The sequence below is a fragment of the Leucoraja erinacea genome, chromosome 21, assembly GCF_028641065.1.
Source record: "Leucoraja erinacea ecotype New England chromosome 21, Leri_hhj_1, whole genome shotgun sequence".
Lineage (NCBI taxonomy): Eukaryota > Metazoa > Chordata > Chondrichthyes > Rajiformes > Rajidae > Leucoraja > Leucoraja erinaceus.
This window is the reverse complement of record NC_073397.1, coordinates 21,381,857-21,399,220: the sequence shown is the minus strand read 5'-3', so window position 1 is coordinate 21,399,220 and position 17,364 is coordinate 21,381,857. Positions and strand designations below refer to the sequence as shown.

General features: G+C 37.3%; 1 protein-coding gene across 2 annotated transcripts in view; it reads left to right on the top strand.

Moving 5' to 3' along the window:
- LOC129707390 (solute carrier family 12 member 5-like) overlaps window positions 1–9,597 on the top strand; it is a 568,649-nt gene extending 559,052 nt beyond the window's left edge. For both annotated transcript variants that reach the window (XM_055652387.1, XM_055652388.1), the window contains exon 26: window positions 2,232–9,597. In XM_055652387.1, coding sequence (XP_055508362.1) covers window positions 2,232–2,323 — 92 coding nt within the window. In that variant the 3' untranslated portion in view covers window positions 2,324–9,597. The remainder of the gene's footprint in view (window positions 1–2,231) is intronic.
- The last annotated feature ends 7,767 nt before the right edge of the window (window positions 9,598–17,364 follow it).

The following is a 17,364-nucleotide window of genomic DNA, read 5'->3' as shown; positions in this document are numbered from 1 at the left end:
GAGTCATTGGGTATCACGCAGTAACCTTACAAAAATCTTTAGGGTGATATTTCTTAGGACATTATGCATTGATATTGAAACCATTATATCAGGCACCTATAACCAGCCATTTTTGCAGAGCAAGGTAGTATGTGGATTTGGTGGAGGGGAAGAAAGAGTGTGAGTTGGGGGCAGAAAGGAAATGAACAACGCATGGTATGTGTCTATTTCTTTGCAAGTGCATTCCCATGTAGATGTATCCCGGTGTTATGCGAGGCTGATATTAGTGGCGCTACAACTGTTTAATGATTGGTTAGGATAAGTGGAAGACAGGATGCGAGTGTTTAGCATTTGTTTTTAAGTTTAAGTGACATCCATATACATATTCTATGATTTGGTGTTGCAGCAGTCCCCACATGGTTTAAAAATTTTTTCCCCCAGTTTGATATTGAATAGCAGAGGATCTTAAATTAATACTTCCCATAGACTAGCCTGCTGCACACTAAATCTTTTCACTGCTAAACATATCCATTTTTAAAATGAATATATTGCACAACATTGTGAAGTATTGATAATCCATAATAACCCGGCATCCCCCATCTTTTTATTTCTAATAAAGATGTTTGAGACAAATCCTGAGTTGTTCAGGTTTAGTTTATTTCATACCAGCATGTATATCTATCCGGTTATGTACTGGAGGGTTTTGTTCGTGTAGAACTCTATCAGATATCCCTTAAAACTGCTAGGATATATCTGTCCATGGATATATTACACCAAGCATCAACATGAATATTGCAATATCCCCCAACTTCCGTTAATCATCTGAAGTTTCCTTTATTTAGTAGATACTGGAAGCATAGGTGGTGAGAGCAATTATTGAGGGGGATAGTCCTGGGACGATAGAACTAACCGCTGAGCGACGTTAAGGGAGGTGCACACTTGATATCCCCAATGATATACTTGCATGTACCCAATCAGTTTTTATGTGCTTGTTAACATGTATGTAGTTTATTATTGCATATGGAGTTTGTATAATCAGTTTAGATAGTACTGGGCTTGGTTTTCTTGGGTGAACGCTTATCCTGGTGTTATAGCACGTACTTTGTGTTTTGTAATTGTAATTTAACTGAGCTGGTAAATTTCTATTCTTGGCAATTAATAGTCATAAGTTGGCACAGTCTTTTCGTGTAAGAAGGTTAACAGCTCTCCTTCTCTAGCTGAAAACCTTTCAACCAAGTTAGACTAATCTTAATTGTAGCATTTCTGGCCAATTAAAGCACAATAAAACTCTGACTGCTAGAAATCATAAATGTATGCAGAAAGTGTCAGAGAGATTCAACAAGTCAGGTTACTTTTGCAGAGCAAGAAACCAAGTTGGCATTTCAGGTTGGTAAGATTTAATCAGAGCTAGGATACATTTAGAAAAACATATTTTAAATGCAGGGATGGGGTGGATCGAAGCCAACAGAAAGAATGTCTGTGAACGACTGAGAACCAAAAGCAAATGAGTGGCACAAATCATAGTGCTATCTGAGAAAAGGTCACGGTGGCACAGCAGTAGAGTTGCTGCCTTACAGCGCCAGAGGCCTGGGTTCGATCCAACTACGAGTGTTGTCTGTACGGAGTTTGTACGTTCCCCTCGTGACCGCGTGAGTTTTCTCTGAGATCTTCGATTTCCTCCCACACTCCAAAAACATACAGGTTTGTAGGTTAATTGGCTTGGGTTTGTATACTTGGTATACCGTAAGTGTAAATTGACCCTAGTATGTGTAGACTTCTGTTAATATGTGGGGATCGCTGGTAGGCACGGACTCGGTGGGCCGAAGGGTCTGTTTCGGCAAGATATCTCTAAACCAAACTAAAGGTAGTGAAGGAAGGTAATAATCAATAATATTAACACAGCTTCCCTCTCTCCACAGATGGCACCTGATCTGATGGTACTTCCAGCATTGTCTTTTATTTCAGATTCCCAATTGCTGAGTGCTGTAGCTCACAGTTCTCTCCCATCTCAGTCCCCATTCATTTCTTCTACTTACATTTCCTCCAGGAAATTACCTGACGTTAGGGGGAAATTGGATGAAGGTAGTGAATGCCTTTGAATGTCAAGGGGAGATGGTTGGACCCTCTCTTGGAGATAGATGAAGGTGAATAAATGGGTAAAGAGCAGTTAGTCCACAGTAATGTTGTTTGCCTTCGCGTCTCAGCTCGATGGTTGTCAAGATAGAAATTCTTTTCTTTGACAGACATTACAGACATGGAGTTTCTGGAAGTGTTGACAGAAGGTCTGGAACGCGTGCTGTTGGTCCGTGGCGGAGGCCGAGAAGTTATCACCATTTACTCCTGAGCATCAGTCCTGACCTACGTTCACACAATGAACCCATCACAGCTTTTTCTCAGTAACTCCTAGTCTCTTCTCAATGTATAATATTTCTCGTGCAGCTAATGAAACATTCTATTCAATTCCTGGCAATGGTATTTGTAAAATGTTTCCTGTTGGAGGCATGATAGAAAGTAATACTGAAAGACCAGTAAGGGGAATGCTCACCGACACAGCTTCTTGTCTTAAATTACTTTGCTTATGCCTGTCTTCAGTTGTTCTCTAGGAACTTGCCATTCAAGTACAATATTAGAAAGCTATCATTATAATACATGGGCACTGTAGGTGTCAGTAACCCATTCTGGGATGTATGGCTACATACACAAATTGGCAACATTAGTAATGCAAGAGAAAACTTTCCAGAAAACATCCTATTTACAATTTAAACCTTGGTGCATCATGTGTGGATTACTCCACAGGTGAGCTGTTCGTTAAGGTAGTCATTCAAGGCCAGGATCCTTCTACTTTACACAAGATTATTAGGCAAGAATTTGGCTTACTTGCATCTGCGATGCAACCTTGTCAATCTCCAAACATCCAGTATAAATGAATGAAAAACTGGCCCTTTAGCTGGTGTTTATCCAGTTGAAGGCTCATCTATTCAAGATGGACTCAGTTTCCAAGATACCACTGGGGGCAGGTGAGAAAAGAAAGCTATTTATTTTTAGAGGATGTAAAATAGATAAAATATGGTATATTAGATACAAATAAAGTAAAATAAAATATAAAGTGGGAAAGAGAAGCTTGGGGGTAAGTTGATGTTACATTTAAGTGTCGTGTTTCTTTGTATTGTCAATACTGTTTTCTGATTGAACAAGTATTACAATAATAATACTGCTCTTGCTGTTTCAGTAACCTTAATACTTATCATTATTTCAGCAAGACACTAGTTCTCTTGCAATTTAAGGGTTAATCGGATTCATCAGTTGATGTGAAACCGCTCCATATTAATTATATGTTACACACTGTACAATTAGTTGAGATGCGCATTCTCCAATAATATTTATCCAAAATACATTAGGTTTTGTGGACTACATTTCAAAACATCTCGATAATCCTTTCTCACATATTTAGTGTTCTTAAGGTTGTGATTATTTTTTGGCTGGAATGAATTGAGAAGGAAAATATGAGCAATATGAATATATTTTCACAGATAAGAAGCATTTTTCACTGACCCTGATAAAGGATATTCAGTTATTGCTGATTATGTATATACTATAAATAGCAAATTACTGTAACCTGAAAGAAGGGCTGATATATATTACTCAAGGAGATATGTGCATCTAGAGAATATTAGCAGTCGTTTATTACAAGGTTCACAAATTAAAAGTTACTACTCAGAAAGTGTGTTTCCTAATTAGAAACCCTGAAATGTAAATGATTAATATCTATCACAGCATATTGTGATTTTTGTGTTTCATTTCTTGACATATCAAACTGATTGTGATTAGGAGCCAATATCAAACATGTAATTAGATACACTTGATCAATTTTCAAAATTATATGGCAACATAGAACATAAAAATTAATGATTTGGGCAGTTTGCTCATGTATTTAAAAGCTGTGTCTTGTGGGCATTTCTCTTTGATGATAATTTGTTACATGCTGCATTTTAATAGATTTCTACAACTGAAACAAGCTGTATTTAGTTTTTGATCATTCAGTGCATTTATTGGGGAAATATGATCAGAATATATAAAATTTGATCTATTCAAACAGAGTGGGGAAAATGAAGCATTTAGTAGCAGAACAGTTTTGCGAAAGATAAAATGACTGAAATTAAGGAAATTAACTTGTTATAGCAAATTATCAAACAAAAATTCTAGAGTAGACAGCTGCACAATCTTAGCTTTAACATCAAAGCAACTACCTAGAGTTACAATTATACACACAAATGTTTAACACTTCAGACATTCACTTGTTTCAAGACGATTTGTATTTTCAAGACTGTTACATACTGAAGATTAGGATTTTGATTGCAAATCTGATATGACAATGACATAACAATTTCCAAAGCATCTTCTGATTCTCAATCTTTACTTCACTAAAATTCATTTTGTTGTTTCAGTGATTCTTTACTTTCAGAACCTATTTTATGGTATTTCCTTGGAAATAGGCTTGCAAAAAGGCAACATTTAAATATTCATTGTGGTACATAAAACTGAAGTAATAATGGTATGCATTTAGTGGCCACAAGATGTCACAAATGTTTTCGTCACCATTTCTTAAATATTTATTTTCGCCCTCATATTACTTTTCATTATTTTAACCAATAATTAAAACAGTATTCATCTTAGAAAATATTAGAGCTCTTTGGTTTATTTTGTATGACTATTACCAGACAATTTTTTGTATCTCATACATTTTCCCGATGACACCAATTCTATCAACAATGATAATCATATTGTCTTTGCATTTTTCAATTTGTCATGAATGTGTTTTGTTTCTGAGTCAATGAGAGAGAGAGAGTGACCTAGTAAAAATACAAGTTCACTGTTAAATTCATTTAATTGCTACAGTGATTATCACTGGTTGCGTGCAATGTGCTTCACTGAGTGTTGCCGTATCCCATTCGCATATACCTACAACGGTACAACTTGAGGAATTACTCAAACCTGGTAACATGCATAGCAACAGTGCATGCAAAAAACCACTACACAATATTGTTCAAATCATCAAATACAGGAACCATTGTTAAATTGGATAATGGGTTATTAAATTAATGGGATAAATAATCCAATATTTATTTTGAATCTCCATTCAATAGACCTAGATAATATTTAACCCATTTCCTTCATTAGCCATAATTGCAATAATCAGCAACCTGAACTTTCTCATACCACGTAAATTCATACAAGTATAAATAAATTGTAAATTGTTAATTATGGAAGAGTCTGTCATTTAAATGATAAGAAAACGGTTTAAAACCTATTGATAAAATGTGACAATTTCTAGCAGTATTTACGAGAACATTATTGGCTAGTTTCTCTTGGATGTTTTGAATATTTCTTAATGCAACTATGGGTACTTCCCCTGACCATTTTCAAACATTGTCTGTGGGATTTCACCAGCTAATACATACCTGAAAGTGCCTACAGCTATCTACTAGACAGATATTAAAAGTACTGACAGGTACTTCATTGACCTTTTCTAACCCTGTTTAGACATTTTACTAGCCTGCAACCAAGTGTATTTCTGTATGCACTAAATAGTTACTATCAGTATATAAAAGTAATGTATTGGCCAGTTTCTTACAGTAATAATTTGTCATTTTAATCATAAATATTCACAGGATCCTATAGTGATTACAGAAATCTACCAGCCAAATTGTAATAGTATTTATTAGCATTTTTCTAATGAAGATAACCCACAACTGTTTACTGAAACCATTGTATTTGTAACTACTGCTATTTGCTTGTCAATTTCTAACCGTATAACAGATTTATTTAGCCAACTGATTTTTAGTTCCCATCAGAACAATGTATTGTTCTGATGGGAACTAAACATCAGTTGGGTAAATGAATCTGTTACGCGGTATTGTTCTGCTTAAATAAGTACCTAGAAAAAAGTTATTTAAACTCTTATTAACACCTATAGATGCTAAAAAAAAGTGATTGCACATACGTATTTATCAGACAGTTTCAATAGACATGTACTAGCCTTTAATTATTGGACATCTGTTATTGATTCCAATGGTATTATTATTTTTCAGGCAGCTTCAAATGTATCAATATAGCTTCTACTAAATCCACTGATATCTATTTATTGGACAGTTCCATTGTTTACTTTATTTACTATACTGGTTCTAATCAAAGCTGTGGACATTTCATTGACTGAACAGCTTCTGTTAGAAAGCATGGGTGTTTAATTACCGGACAATTACTCTTGGTACTTGCAGGTGTTTATTTGCTGGACAGTTGGCTTATGTATACATGGGGATTTATTCGCTGGACAATTATAATGCTCTTACATGCTCATTCCTCAAGATACCTCTACATGCTTCTCCTGATGGTTTCTATCAGTGTAGTTAAGCTTCGAGCTTCCAGTGTCTTCCCGGGATAGGATTATTCAGTGTTGTAAGAACTTCATAAATACATTCGGATTCAATGAGTATGTTCATATGATTTATAGCCTTTGTTGAATTGGTCATTCTGCAAATGGCACAGATTTATAAAATAAGCCAAAGAGGAAAACTCTAAAATCAGACACTTCATGCAGTCATGCAAATACAACAAACCTTCCATCATGGATGTTCAGACATTTATTTTTTAAAAAGTAGAAATTATGAAGATCTATGATACCAGACAATTTATTGCAGAATTTGTTCCACTGATTTAATTAATTAAATTAAAGTGTTATTGCCTGTTGCCACAACGTGTTCTTGTGCATGCGCCTTTGGTTTTGCAAACACAGTTACTGTAAAAAGTCATTGGGATATCAACCATTGAATGGTCTGGTCATTTTTCCAGAAAATATACCTAAATTTATATTTCAAATACAATTTGCAAATATGTTATATAGAGTAAGATCGTTGTAGAGTTGTGTTTTCAGTATCTATTTCCGCCTTCTTTAATCAATCATGTGTTAGGTGTAGTTGCAGTATTTATATCCTTTTATCTTTTTAATATAATTTCAGTTAAAAGGATCACTAACATGAGTTGGAATATTTCATTCTGTAGCAGCCATCTGTGCATGTACTTAGGGTAGGAAGGTTGGGGTAGAAATAATTATGAGATCTTAGCAGTGGGGTTTCTACTTATGCCATCAACTCTTCTATTCAATTTCATAGTATTACTTCTCTCGAATGATGCTACTAAGTTGTAGTTATAACCGAATGCAAAAAAAAGGTAATATGCAAAATACCAATCTGCTTGCTCTAAATTTAATTCATAAAAGGACTTTATCCCAAATCACTTTTATAAATGTGTTGGTGCACCATTTAAAAGTAAAATCTATTTTGATTCAGTAGTTTACATGTTAATGAATGCCAAGATAATTTTACACTTGTCTATTATCACATTCTTTGCTGAAGTATAGTTGACATATCTTTCTGTGAATGGTCAGCACAAGCTTAAATTTATTACCCTTGGCTGCACTGACAAAGTTAACTATGGTTTCATGTATGTAAATTGAATATTCAACTTCATTGAATATCAATTCCTATGTGACTTTAGTCTGTGAAACCAATGTAATGAGTGGTATGAAAGGGGGTGTTAACAAAAATGCTATGATGTCGAATGATTGAAGAATAAAGAACATTGTCACCCATTTTAGGTTTGATTGTCAATGTTTTTTTAGAGAAATTACAATTTGGCATTTACTTATATCACTATTTAAAATTATATGAAGATTTTGCAGATGGTGGTATTTTCAAATTTTATCCCCTACTTAGCATTACAATATATTCATTAGTACTTGGCTTAAAGTACATTTGGTTAATAAAAGTAACCTAACAAGTTGGGAATATTAATTAGTGGTTTGTAAAGCCCCCCAATGAACTTAACTGACAATAAATATTTTATCACTTCCTAATTCCCAGCAAATATTTTTATATGGTGATTTTTCTGGTGATGTGACGGCTTTGTTTACCATACAATGAGAACCATGTTGGAACAAATAAGAGATAAATCTTGAATGTGTCAAAATTAAATATACAATTTTTGTGTATACTAAACACTAAATGACAAGATGCTCTGAACACATACTTATTGCAAGATTTAAAAAATCTTCTATTGAATGTGCTAACGTTATAAGTAATTGTAACTAAATCTATATCTGAAGTTGATAGCTCTTATTAAATAAAATTGATTGTCGCTGGAAGATGTGCTATCCTGTAACGCATTACATCTAATTATGATTGGTTACCATTTGAATGCTATAGCATTCATAGGCTATGGATACTCTTTGATTTTGATAAGATATTAATGATAGAAATAACTTGATAGTCCAATATTAATCAAGTTTTGTTTGGAAGACATTTCTTTTCATAATATGTAAGTAACACGTTAAGTTTGTACCTGCTTTCAGATCATTTAATGATTCCAGCATATGTTTTGGGTAGTTTGTTTCGAAGCACTAACAATTGCAGTAAAGCTAAGAGCTAATTAAATAACCAATATAACTTAATTAAATACACAAATGGAAGACCAAATATCTTCCCAAATAAAACATATCAACTTTCAAGACATTGTCTACTTAAAATATAACACTGCATTTTATGTCTCTGACCCTTCAATTCTTTAGGTATTTTTCTCCGAACATCCCTTAAATTAATTATGATTGAAAAAAAGTATACACTTGGTTAAAAAGTCTATTAAGTATGAACTGTAGTTAAGACATTTTTAAAAAGAGCTGTTCAATCATTATAGCAGGAGCATCAGATTTATTAATCTATTCAAAATGATGCATTTAAATATTAAGGAACATCATCATATATTGATGATTATGCTTTGCAGTTTTCCACTGTTCTTGAGTTTTTGCATTATAGATTAGTTTATAGAGTTTGGATGCCTGTGTATTTATTCTGGATGCCTGTGTAATGTCTGGTACGTATTCATGTGCTGTGGTGCATATTGTGCATATTATCCGAAGTTTGACTGCATGCAATTTTTCAAATTTGTAAGTAGCCTACCAGAGACTAAATGGATGCACACATATTAATAAAGGCTGTAAAATAATATGTGGAAGGCTGAAATAATTAGGATGTTATTAGAATGTGTACTTGCAACCAGCAATAAAAGATAATGCTTTCTTGAAATTTTTACTATGTAAACTTAGACAAATGTGAGCTATTTACATAGAAATCCCATCAAAATCGTTTTCCCCTTTTCAAATCTCATTTTATGGCATTAATTGTTTTAACATCATATGTTGTATTATGTGGTAGATCACAACAAAAATTGCAATGTGCACCAGATACATAGGACCTTAATGTCAAGCATCATTCAGTTATCTACGATTACTGCCACAACAGCTACATTTATCCTTGGAATTAGCTGTCAGCCCTTATGGCATACTAAAATTACATCCAAAGATATCCAAGGATGGCAGCAATACAGATATTCCTTACTGAATATTTAGTACTTGACCATAAATTTCAATCTGTACTGAATGTCCTCAGAATTAGATTCAATTGGGAGTGAAGTATTTTCTCACCATGAAACTAAATTCCCATTCATAGGCAGATAATAGTTACATTCCTTTTATACATTGGGGTTAAAATCAATGTTTTTTTTCTATTGGATGTCTCGCATAAAAAAATTACTATTAGAATTAGAATTAAACTTCCTATTGCTCTGACATTTAAGTTGGAATTACTATTCAGTTATTAAGGTTAAATTTACCCTTCATAAAATCATGTGATAGGAGCAGAATTAGGCCATTTGGCCCATCAGGTATACTCTGCCATTCAATCATTGCTTTTCTATCTCTCCCTCCTAACCCCATTCCCCTGCCTTCTCCCCATAACCTCTGACACCCGTACTAATCAAGAATCTATCCATCTCTGTCTTAAATATATCCACTGACTGCTTCCACTGCCTTATGTGGCAAAGAATTCCACAGATTCACCACCCTCTGACTAAAGAAATTCCTCCTCATCTCCTACCGAAAAGGCTATGACCTCTAGTCCTAGACTCTCCGACTTGTGAAAACATCCTCTCCACATCCACTCTATCCAAGACTTCACTATTCTGTGCATTTCAGAATGAGGTCCTCATTCTTCTAAATTCCAACGAATATAGACCCAGTGACGTCAAACACTCATCATATGTCAACCTACTCATTCCTGGGATCATTCATGTAAACCTCCTCTGGACCCTCTCTAGAACTTCCTCAAATATGGTGCCCAAAATTGTTCACAATATTCCAAATGCAGTCTGACCAGCACTTATAGAGCCTCAGCATTACATCTCTGTTTTTGTATACAAGCCCTCTTGAAATCATGTTTGCTTTCTTTATTATGGATTCAATTTACAGATTAACTTTTTGGGAATCCTGCATCAGCACTCCCAAGCCCCTTTGCACCTCAGATTTCTGGATTCTCTCTCCATTTAGAAAATAATCTACAGCTTTATTCCTACTACCAAAATGCATGACTCCACAATTTGCTACACTATATTCCATCTGTCACTTCTCTGCCAACTCTCCCAACCTATCCAAGTCCTTCTGCAGAGTCCCCGTTTTCTCTACACTACCTGCCCCTCCACCTATTTTCACATCATCCACAAATTTGGCAACAAAGCCTTCAATCCCCTCATTCAAATCGTTAACATACAACGTGAAGAGCAGCAGCCCCAGCACCAAGCCCCTGCGGAACTCTGCTAATCACTGGCAGCCAAACAGAAAAGTCCCCTTTATTGCCACTCTTTGCCTTCTGCCATCCAGCCAACCTGAAAATTATTTGAGAATCACTACATACCCTAGATATTACCTTTACTTCATATTATTCATTCATTGGATGGGACTAAAGTAATTTATAGCATATAGTACTGAAACAAAAACTTCGGACCAATGCATCCTTGCTAACCAAGGTGCATATTTAAGCTAATTCTATTTATGTTTGGCCCATATTACTTTAAAATTCTCCTAAGCATATACCTATCCAAATATTTTTAAAATGTTGCAAAGATTATGATAGGGTTCTGTTCCCGACAACTGTTTGTAATCCAAACAGTTCGCAAGTTGGAAATGTGGCCACCCAAATAAATAAAACTTAGGCCAACCAAGGGCAACTTCTAGTCAAACCGGGTATTTCACTGACCCAATGTTTCCTCATACCAAAAAATGTCTGCAGCCTCACACCAGCAGATAAATCCGCACCACCAGTCTCCCAGATGCTCATTTTATGAAAAGGCTCTACACAAGTTTGGTATTCATAAACTGGGATGGCCAGTAATTGTACCTGCCTTTACCGCTTATTCTAGCAACTACTGAAATCCTCACACATACTGAAATCCTGCCTCAGATCCCCTTCAAATATTTTGCTCTCATCTTAAATCATATGGAATGGGATTAATTGTTTCCAGAGTTATTTTATATTCCTGATTGTTAATTATGTTTAGTCTTTTCTATATTCACAGTCCATTAGACCAACGTCAATCCACATCAGTATAGCACTGATGACTCGAAAATGTTCAACATCCTCTGGGTGAAAATATTTCCCCCATAGGCCCATATAGCTGACCCCCGCATCTACCCTATGAAGTGCCACATAAATATTGTACATTAATGAGATCACTCAGTATTATGAGCTCTAGAATACAGGCCCCATCTGCTTAATCTTCTGTCCGAACAAATCCCAATATCCCAAGAGTCAATCTGGTGAACTGGTCCTTATCTCTGTGTTGTAGGTATATCATTCCTTAGGGAGACCAGGTCAATTCACATCATTCCAGGTGCAGTCTTCCCAGGGTCCTGTATAACTATAGCAAGATTCTTTGCTTTTGTACCCAAGTCCTTTTTCAATAATGGTCTGCATACCATTTGCCTTCCTTGGTGATTGTTGTACTTGTGATCTGTATACAAGGGCACTCACACCCAGATCCCTCTGAACAACCAATACTCTGTAACTTCCCACTATTTAAAACTGATTCTTTATATTTTTCTTCCAAAGTGAATAAGCTGACATTTTGTCAGATGTTTCACCTTCCACAGGAGGGCGACCGACATTCTGGCAGGCAGGTTTGCTAGGGCTACACGTGTGGGTTTAAACTAAATAGTGGGGGGGAGGGATTTACAAATTGGGAGTATAAAGATGTAGTTGATGGGAGAGTGGCTACAGGAAAAATTACAAAAGTTTCTCGAATTAATGGGAATGAAAGCTTGAGAATGGAAAACAGAGTAAGGTCAGGGACAATTGCGAGGGGGGAAGTGAATACGGAGGTCAAAGTACTGTATATGAAATGCGCAAAGTATAAGGAATAAAGTTTGAAGCTCAGTTAGAAACTGGCAAGTATGATGTTGTGGGAATTGCTGAGACATGGCTGCAAGAGGGCCAGGGCTGGGAACTGAATATTCAAGGGTATACCTCCTATCGAAAAGACATACAAGTGGGCAGAGGGGGTGGGGTTGCCCTGATGGTGAGAAATGAAATTCAGTCCCTTGCAAGGGGTGACATTGAAACAGGAGATGTGTAGTCAGTATGGATAGAACTAAGGAATTGTAAGGGTAAAAAGACCCTAATGGGACTAATCTACAGGCCCCCAAACAGTAGCCTGGACATAGCGCGCAAGTTGAATCAAGAGTTAAAATTGGCATGTAGCAAAAGTAATGCTGTGGTTGTTATGGGAGATTTCAACATGCAGGTAGACTGGGAAAATCAGGTTGGTACTGGACCCCAAGAAAGGGACTTTGTAGAGTGCCTTCGTGATGGATTCTTTGAACAGCTTGTATTGGAGCCTACCAGGGAGAAGGCAATTCTGGATTTAGTGTTATGTAATGAACCGGATTTGATAAAGAACCTCGAGGTTAATGAGCCATTAGGAGGCAGTGACCATAACATGGTCAGGTTTAATCTACAATTGGAGAGGGAGAAGAGTAGATCGGAGGTGTCAGTGTTGCAGTTGAATAAAGGGGACTATAGGGCCATGAAGGAGGAGCTGGCCAAAGTTGACTGGAAAGATACACTAGCAGGGATGACAGTGGAACACAAATGGCAGGTGTTTCTAGGAATAATACAGAAGGTGCAGGATCGGTTCATTCCTAGGAGGAAGAAAGATTCCAAGGGGAGAAAGCGACGACCATGGCTGACAAGGGACGTCAGGGACAGTATAAAAATTAAAGCAAAGAAGTACAACGTAGCAAAGATGAGCGGGAAGCAAGAGGATTGGGTAATGTTTAAAGAACAACAGAAGATAACCAAAAAGACAATACAGGGAGAAAATATGAGGTACAAAGGTAAGCTAGCCAAGAATATAAAGCATGATAGTAAAAGCTTCTTTAGGTATGTGAAGAGGAAAAAATTAGTTAAGACCAAAGTTGGACCCTTGAAGACTGAAAAAGGTGAATTTATTATGGGGAACAAGGAAATGGCAGATGAGTTGAACAGGTACTTCGGATCTGTCTTCACTAAGGAGGACACAAACAATCTTCCTGATATAGTAGTGGCCAGAGGATCTGGGGTGACAGAGGAACTGAAGGAAATCCACATTGGGCAGGAAATGGTGTTGGATAGACTGATGGGACTGAAGGCTGATAAATCCCCTGGGCCTGATGGTCTGCATCCCAGGGTACTTAAGGAAGTGGCTCTAGAAATCGTGGATGCATTGGTGATAATTTTCCAATGTTCTATAGACTCAGGATCAGTTCCCGTGGATTGGAGGGTAGCTAATGTTATCCCACTTTTTAAGAAAGGCGGGAGAGAGAAAACGGGGAAATATAGACCAGTTAGCCTGACATCGGTGGTGGGGAAGATGCTGGAGTCAATTATAAAAGATGAGATAGCTGCACATTTGGATAGCAGTAACAGGATCGGTCCGAGTCAGCATAGATTTACGAAGGGGAAATCATGCTTGACTAATCTTCTGGAATTTTTTGAAGATGTAACTAGGAAAATAGACAAGGGAGAGCCAGTGGATGTAGTGTACCTGGACTTTCAGAAAGCATTTGATAAGGTCCCACATAGGAGATTAGTGGGCAAAATTAAGGCACATGGTATTGGGGGTAGAGTGCTGACATGGATAGAAAATTGGTTGGCAGACAGGAAACAAAGAGTAAGGATTAACGGGACCCTTTCAGAATGGCAGGCAGTGGATGGTGGGGTACTGCAAGGCTCAGTCCTGGGACCGCAGCTATTTACAATATACATCAATGATTTGGATGAAGGGATTCAAAGTAACATTAGTAAATTTGCAGATGACACAAAGCTGGGTGGCAGTGTGAACTGTGAGGAGGATGCTATGAGAATGCAGGGTGACTTGGACAGGTTGGGGGGAGTGGGCAGATGCATGGCAGATGAAGTTCAATGCGGATAAATGTGAGGTTATCCACTTTGGTAGTAAAAACAGGTGGGCAGATTACTATCTAAATGGCGTCAAGTTGGGGAAAGGGGAAGTACAACGGAATCTGGGGGGTCCTTGTACATCTGTCTATGAAAGTAAGCATGCAGGTACAGCAGGCAGTGAAGAAAGCAAATGGCATGTTGGCCTTTATAACAAGAGGAATCGAATATAGGAGCAAAGAGGTCCTTCTGCAGTTGTACAGAGCCCTAGTGAGACCACACCTGGATTATTGTGTGCAGTTTTGATCCCCTAATTTGAGGAAGGACATTCTTGCTATTGAGGGAGTGCAGCGTAAGTTTACAAGGTTAATTCCCAGGATGGCATGACTGTCATATGCTGAGAGAATGGAGCAGCTGGGCTTGTACACTCTGGAGTTTAGAAGGATGAGAGGGAATCTCATTGAAACATATAAGATTGTTAAGGGCTTGGACACTCTAGAGGCCGGAAACATGTTCCCAATGTTGGGGGAGTCCAGAACCAGGGGCCACAATTTAAGAATAAGTAGTAAGCCATTTCGAACGGAGGCGAGGAAACACTTTTTCTCACAGAGAGTGGTGAGTCTGTGGAACCTGCCTCAGAGGGCGGTGGAGGCAGGTTCTCTGGATGCTTTCAAGAGAGAGCTAGATAGGGCTCTTAATAGCGGAGTTAGGGGATATGGGGAGAAGGCAGGAACGGGGTACTGATTGGGGATGATCAGCCATGATCACATTGAATGGCGGTGCTGGCTCGAAGGTCCAAATGGCCTACTCCTGCACCTATTGTCTATTGTCACAGGCTCCACTATTCATTTATTTAACTCTGAAGCTTCTCTGTATCCCCCTCAATCAGGTTTCGCCAAGCTTTATATTATCAGTAAATTATCTCCCAATTCAAATCACTGAGAGATTGTGAACAGCCAGTCTCTTCAGAGCTGCAATTGTCACGAGCTCCCATTTAAACATAGAAAGTGTAGCACAAGAGCAGGGCGTTTAGCCGACGTCTGTGTGCCGAACATGATGTCAAAATAAACTGATCTCATCTGCCATCACATGATCAATATCCCTTCAATTCCTGCATATCTCCCACCCTCTGTGTAAAAAAGTCCTTACCTCGCACATCTCCTTTACACTTTGCCCCTATCATCTTAAAGCTATGCTCTCTAGCCTTAGACATTTCCACCCTGGGTAGAAGGTTCTGCCTGCCTTATCTATGCCTCTCATTATTGTATATAGTTCTGTCATGTCGCCCCTCAACCTCTGGCATTCGAGAGAAAATATTCCAAGTCCGTCTCACCTTTCCATATTGCTAATAGCTTCTAATCAAGGAAACATTCTGGTAATCCTCTTGGGCATCCTCTCCAAAGCCTCCACATCTTTCCTATACGGGATGACCATGACTGCATGAAATACTCCAAATACAGCCTATAGTCTTATAAAGTCTTATAAAGCCACCCTCCTGAAACTTGACTATCATATTGCCCTGCCCACTAAAAGCAAGTGTACCATATGCCTTCCAAACCACTGTATCTACTTGTGTTGCACTTTCAGGGAGCTATGGACATTGACCCCAAGAACCCTCTGTACATTAATACTGTTAAGGGCGTGGCACTATCAAGTCTTTTCTGTTTCCACTGTCCTTTAACCAAACCTCAATCTACATCACATCCATCAAATCCACTGTTTCTACCCACTTCCAGTCTATTCTGCTGGCTGCCACGACAAAAACATTAATCAACCATAATTTACCGTTTAAAATCTTGCACGACTGCCTACCCCTATTACTATTCTCTACTACCACCTCAGTAAAACATTCTAGTATTTTCACTATTGCTAATGCCAGACTAACTTGCCTTTGTTCCATATTTCCTATATCCCTTTTTGATAATTAGGTTATATTCACTACATTCCATTCCAATCTTAAATTAAAATTAGGAGCCACTTTAATTAAGACTGCACGATTTTTGGAAGTTGACAACCAGTTAATCCACTGTGTTCACAGCCACCCATTCCAAAGCTTTGAAAACAGGTCATTGGGTGTTAAGCATTTAGTCAGTATTCAGTCCCATTAATTTCTCCAATATTAATTTTTACTACTGTTAATATTTTTCAAGGATTTCTTTTGTGTCTTCTGCTGTTGCAGCATTAGACATATTAGTTCTGAAAGGATATAAACAAAATGGTTATTTGTTATGTTAGCTGAAGTAGGCCTCTAAAATAAGTGGGGCAATAAACAGATATACACAAAAAGCTAGAGTAACTCAGCAGGACAGGCAGCATCTCTGGATAGGCGACGTTCCAGGTTGAGATCCTCAATATTGTTGGGAACTTTGGGAAGTCATTAACAACTTCAAAACAGATGTGGCAAGAGTAATAAGATATCAAAAGTGATGGATTTCATCCATGTGCAAGAAAACATTCTCACCCACCATGACTCCAGTCAACATGCAAGGAAAGCAATGTTCAGTCAACATGCAAGGAAAGCAATGTTCAATCTAATTTTGAGAAATGCAACAGAAGAAGTGGATTGTGATTATCCATCACCTAATTGGAAGAGTTTATAACATTGACTCTGGAATGCACGAATTCTGTTACCATCAGTACATTTCTTTACATAATATCTATGATTATAGTACATGGGTCTTTGTTGTAAATATAGCAGGTAAATAACATGGAAAGAGCAAGGATGAGGATAGTTGACTTCCAAAAGAAAAGCAAGAAGATAAAGTTCACAGAAGTATGACAGCCAAAATTAAATATGGATAAGCATGAAACAATTCCCTTTGTTCATAACAGCACAAAGCCAAAAATGTAAAAGGCAATGTTTTAAAAGGAAGTAAGCAGAGATATAATTGGTGATCATTTGGGTGGCAATGATAAAAACATGCAAATTACTTAGGCTGATAACCGAGTCATAGAATATTAAAGCAAAGATATCATAGTGCTAATATACATATCAGTTAAGCCTCACGTGGAAAATGTACAGAGGAAAAGCAACGGGAAATTTATCAGCTGCTTTAAAAAAAGGAACAGA